Source organism: Apteryx mantelli, chromosome 40 (genome assembly GCF_036417845.1).
Source record: "Apteryx mantelli isolate bAptMan1 chromosome 40, bAptMan1.hap1, whole genome shotgun sequence".
NCBI lineage: Eukaryota > Metazoa > Chordata > Aves > Apterygiformes > Apterygidae > Apteryx > Apteryx mantelli.
This window is the reverse complement of record NC_090017.1, coordinates 434,851-440,426: the sequence shown is the minus strand read 5'-3', so window position 1 is coordinate 440,426 and position 5,576 is coordinate 434,851. Positions and strand designations below refer to the sequence as shown.

General features: G+C 71.5%; 1 protein-coding gene and 1 pseudogene across 1 annotated transcript in view; one reads left to right on the top strand and one right to left on the bottom strand.

Annotated features, from left to right (window-relative positions):
* LOC136995200 (2-acylglycerol O-acyltransferase 3-like) overlaps positions 1-138 on the top strand; it is a 3,781-nt gene extending 3,643 nt beyond the window's left edge. The window contains 1 exon segment of the mRNA XM_067315015.1: positions 98-138. Coding sequence (XP_067171116.1) covers positions 98-138 — 41 coding nt within the window.
* On the bottom strand, positions 138-4,089 carry LOC136995225 (beta-enolase-like; annotated as a pseudogene).
* Positions 4,090-5,576: the final 1,487 nt, after the last annotated feature.

The following is a 5,576-nucleotide window of genomic DNA, read 5'->3' as shown; positions in this document are numbered from 1 at the left end:
TCAACCCTATACGAGACACTGGAGGATCCACCGCTTTCCTTCCTATCCCAGTTCTCCCAGTCCCCCCAGTTCCCCCCAGTCCTCCCAGTGCCCCCAGGGCCCCCAGCCCCCTGGCCCGCGGCGCCCGCACCGGGGTAGTCCTTGATGAAGCCCTGGTAGAGCTGCCCCAGCTGCTCCCCGAGATGAGGCGCGCGGGGTCGGGCGGCGACTTGAAGTCGAGGTCGTAGCGGCCGCCGCGGCAGAACTCGGACGCCGCCACGTCCATGCCGATCACCACCTTGTCGGGGTACCCGGCCTGCGCGATGGCCGCCTTCAGCAGCTCCAGCGCTGCGGGCGGGCGTCAGCCACCGCCCCGCGCGGCCGGGCTGCCCCTGCGCTCCCCGGGGCCCAGGCGTCCGGGCCACCCCTGCAATCCCTGGGGCCCAGGCGTCCGGGTGACCCCCCCTGCGCTCCTCGGGGGCCCAGGCGTCCGGGACCCTCCCCACCATGCACCAGGGGCCCAGGCGTCCGGGTCATTGTGCACCCCAGGGGCCCAGGCATCTGGGATCCCCCTGCACTCCCCAGGGGGGGGGCCCAGGCGTCCGGGATCCCCCCACACACCATCGGCTCCCCCCCGAAGCACGAGGACCCAGGCGTCCGGGGCCTCCTGCCCTTTGCTGACCCCCCCGGCGCCCTCGTAGCCTTTCTCCGGTTACGGCAGCGGGGGCTAATTATGGCCGCAACATTTAACGAAGGGGCTGGAAACCCAACCCGGGGTGAGCGGGGGGGAGGCTATAAGTAGCTCCATGGTCCCCCGACCCGGAGAGGACCCAGGCGTCCGGGGCCGGGCCGGGGGGGGGAGCAGGAGGGACCCAGGCGTCCGGGGCCGGTACCTTCGTTGTTCTCCAGGATGTTGGGGGCGAAGCCGCCCTCGTCGCCCACGTTGGTGGCGTCCTTGCCGTACTTGCCCTTGATGACGCCCTTGAGGCTGTGGTAGACCTCGGCGCCGATGCGCATGGCCTCCCGGAAGGACCCGGCGCCCACCGGCAGGATCATGAACTCCTGCATGGCCAGCTTGTTCCCCGCGTGCGACCCCCCGTTGATCACGTTGAAGGCCTGCGCCCAGGGACCCAGGTGTCCGGGAAGCTCTCCTCCTCCCTCCTCGAAGATCCCCACCACCGCCACCACCGAAAGGACCCAACTGGGTCCTCTGAAACCCAACGACCCCCTCCAAGACCCCACAGATCCTTCAAGACCCAACGATGCCCCCAAGACCTCAATAGGGTCCCCCAAGACCCAATAAATCCCCCAAGACCCAACCGGGTCCTTCAAAACCCAACAGGTCCCCCAAGACCTAGCCGAGTCCCCCAAGACCCAACTGGGTCTTCTGAAACCCAACGATCCCCCAAGACCCAACAGGAACCTCAAAACCCAACTGGGTCTTCCAAAACCCAACGAGCCCCCAAGACCCAAGGGGACCCCAAGACCCAAGGGGACCCTAAGACCCACCTGGGTCCCTCCAAGACCCAACAGGGACCCCAAGACCCAACCGGGTCCTCCAAAACCCAACAAACCTCCCCAAAGACCTCAATGGAGACTCCAAGACCCGGGGACCCCCCTCCAAGACCCAAAGATCCCCCAAGCCCCCCCCCCCTTGCCCCCCGCCGCGGTGGGGCCCAGGCGTCCGGGGCCCTCACCGGCACGGGCAGGATGAGGTCGGCGTTGCCGGCCAGGTCAGCGATGTGCCGGTAGAGCGGGACGCCCTTCTCGGCCGCCCCGGCCTTGCAGACAGCCAGCGACACCCCCAGGATGGCGTTGGCCCCGAACTTGGCTGCCGAAGGAGGGGAAGGTGTGAGCGGGCAGAGGGGCCCAGGCGTCCGGGGTGGGGGACAGGGGAGGACACGGGCTCACATTTGTTCTCGGTGCCGTCCATGTCGATCATGAGCTTGTCGATCTTCTCCTGCTCCACCACGCTGATTTTCTGGGGTGGGGTGGGGGGGGATGATGACGTGAGCTGGGGGGTGGGTGGTCGGGGGGTCGGGCCCCCCACCCTGACCCCCACCCCGACCCCCCCACCCCCGCACTGACCTTCTCCACCAAGGCAGGTCCGATGGTCTTGTTGATGTGCTCCACCGCCTTCAGCACGCCTGGGGGCACGGCAGGGGTCGGGGGGGTGCGACCCCCACCCCCAACCCGGGGTCAACATCACCGCACCCATGGGGGCGGATGGAGGGGGAGACGGGGGGTGGGGGGGAGCAGGGTCAGTGGGGATTTGGGGGGGGGTTGAGGGGGGTCGTTGGTCTTGGGGGACCCAGTTGGGTCTTGGGGGACCTGGTTGGGTCTTGGGGGACCCGGTTGGGTCTATGGGGGGGGGATCGTTGAGTCTTAGGACCCAGTTGGATCTTAGTGGACCCAGTTGGGTCTTGGGGGACTCGGTTGAGTCTTGGGGGACCCAGAGGGGTCTATGGGGGGGATCATTGGGTCTTGTGGGACTCAGTTGGGTCTTGGAGGGACCCAATAGAGTCTTGGGGGGGTTGTTGAGTTTTGGGGGCACCCAGTTGGGTCTTGGGGTGGTCATTAGGTCTTGGAGGACCCAGTTGGGTCTATGGGGGGGATCGTCGGGTCCTGGGGGACCCGGTTGGGTCTTAAGGGACCTGGTTGGGTCCTGGGGGGGGTCGTTGGGTCTCAGGGGTCCTGATTAGGTCTTGGGGGACCCGGTTGGGTCTTGGGGGGATTGTTGGGTTTTGGGGGACCCGGTTGGGTCTCAAGGGACCTGGTTGGGTCTTGGGGGGATCGTTGAGTTTTGGGGGACCCAGTTGGGTCTCGGGGGACGCGGTTGGGTCCTGGGGGGGGTCTCTGGGTCTCGGGGGGCCCCGCGGGGTCTCACCTTTGCCCAGGTAGCGGCTCTTGTCGCCATCACGGAGCTCCAGAGCTTCATGGATCCCCGTGGAGGCGCCGCTGGGGACGGCGGCGCGGAAGCGACCTGGGGGGGCCGGGGTGAGCCGGGGGGGGGGGCACGATTCCCCAACAGCCCCCCCAGGACCCCCCTGTGCCCCCCCAGGACCCACCGCGGCCCCACACGTCCCCCCCAGGACCTCCCATGTCCACCCGCGTCCCACCATCTACCTGCGTCCCACCACCCCCACGTCCCCCCCGTGTCCCCCCGTCCTCCATGTCCCCCCCGTGTCCCCCCATGTCCCCCCCCGTGTCCCCCCATGTCCCCCGTCCCCCATGCCCACCCTTGGCCGTGTGCAGGTCGACCTCCACCGTGGGGTTCCCCCGGGAGTCGAGGATCTCCCGCGCGTGGATCTTCTGGATGGACATGGCTGCCGGCGGGGGGGGAGGGGGGCGGGCGTCAGGGCCGGGGGGGCCCAGGCGTCCGGGCGCTGCCCCCAGCCACGCTGCCCCCCGCCGCGCCAGGGGGCCCAGGCGTCCGGGCGCCAGCCTTCCCTGCGCTTCCCACCCCGCCGGGGGGCCCAGGCGTCCGGGCGGCCCCGCTCTTCCCTATAGACCCCGCTGCCCCCGGGGGACCCAGGCGTCCGGGGGGGCCCAGGCGTCCGGGTGACCCCGCTCTTCCCTATAGACCCCGCTGCCCCCAGGGGGCCCAGGCGTCCGGGGGGGGCCCAGGCGTCCGGGTGACCCCGCTCTTCCCTATAGACCCCGCTGCCCCCAGGGGGCCCAGGCGTCCGGGGGGGGCCCAGGCGTCCGGGCGGCCCCGCTCTTCCCTATAGACCCCGCTGCCCCCGGGGGACCCAGGCGTCCGGGGGGGGGCCCAGGCGTCCGGGCGGCCCCGCTCTTACCTATAGACCCCGCTCCCCCCAGGGGGCCCAGGCGTCCGGGGGGGGCCCAGGCGTCCGGGTGACCCCGCTCTTCCCTATAGACCCCGCTCCCCCCAGGGGGCCCAGGCGTCCGGGGGGGGCCCAGGCGTCCGGGCGGCCCCGCTCTTCCCTATAGACCCCGCTGCCCCCGGGGGACCCAGGCGTCCGGGGGGGGCCCAGGCGTCCGGGCGGCCCCGAGGGGCCCAGGCGTCCGGGCGCTGCTGCTCACTGGCGCTGGTCGGGCTCCGGGTGATCCCGGGGGGGGTCCCCGAGGGTCCTTTTATGCCCATCCCCCGCCCCGCCTTCCCCCCCCCCAAGGGACCGTCTGCAAATGCGGGGCCCAGGCGTCCGGGTGCCCCCCCCCCAACAGGGGCCCAGGCGTCCGAGCAGGCCCCCCCCCCAACACCCACCAGAGCCTGACTGACCCCCCCCCCCCCCGGGGGCCCAGGCATCCGGGGGGGCCCTGCTGCCCCCCTCCCTCCCTCCCCCCCCCCCCAGGCCTCGCAGCCCCCCGGGGGCCCAGGCGTCCGGGCGCCGGCGGCACTTTGCGACGGTCCCTGACCCCCCCCCCCCCCCACGGGGCTATTTTTAGCCCCCCTAAAAGGTCGGAGCTCGAGGAAAGGCCACGGTAACACGAGACGCCCGGACGCCTGGGCCCCCCCGGACGCCTGGGCCCCTCCCGGGATGGGGCCGCCCGGACGCCTGGGTCCCCGCCGCATGGGGGCGCCCGGACGCCTGGGCCCCTGGAGGATGTGGGGGGGGGGGAGGGGGAGGGGGAAGCGCCCGGACGCCTGGGCCCCTCCGGGGTGGGGGGGGTCTTGGGGCGACGCCTGGCGGCTGCGCCGGGAACAGCACCGGCCCTATGGGATCCATAGGGGATGGGGATGGGGGTGGGGGAAGGGGCCCTATAGGATCTATAGAAGACGAGGGGGGGGGAGAGGCCCTACGGGATCCATAGGGGACAGGGATGGGGGGGGAAGGGGACTTATGGGATCCATGGGGGATGGGGGGGAAGGAGCCCTATAGGGCCTATAGGGAATGCGAGGGAGGGGTCCTATGGGATCCATAGGGGATGGGGGGGAGGGGCTGTATGGGATCAATAGGGGACGGGAATGGGGGGGGAAGGGGCCCTATGGGATCCATGGGGGGGGAGGGGCTTTATGGGATCCATAGGGATGGGGATGGGGGGTAGGTGGAAGGGGCCCTATAGGATCCATAGGGGAGGGGGGGGAAGGGGCCCTATGGGATCCATAGGGGACTGCGGGGGGGGGGAGGAACGGGGCCCTATAGAGGAAACGGGAGAGGGGAGACCGGGGCCTATAGGGGTCCCTGTGTGGGGGGGAGGGACGGGATGGTTTGGGGCCCTATGGAGTCCATAGGGGAGGGGGAGGGGAGGGGGAGGGGCCCCAGCCCGGCTCGGCGAAAAAAAACCCACTTCCCGGGGAAGTTCCCACAGCGGCGCGGGGGCAGGGCGGCCCGGACGCCTGGGCCCCTTCGGGCGGGGGGGGGGGGGCAGGGGCCCCGGACGCCTGGGCCCCTTGGCCGCACTGAGCCGGGTCCCTAACACCCCCCCCCCCATTTCCCACGATGCCCCGGGGTTGGCGTGAGCGGGGGAGGGGCTGCGGTGGCGACACTGTCAGAGGAAGTTCACAGCGGGGGAGGGGGCGGGGGGGGGGGCAGACGCCCGGGTCCCCGGACGCCTGGGTCCCTCCGATATCCCGGTGCCCGGACGCCTGGATCCCCCCCCCGGACGCCCCCCCCCGCCCCCCGCGCCCTGCG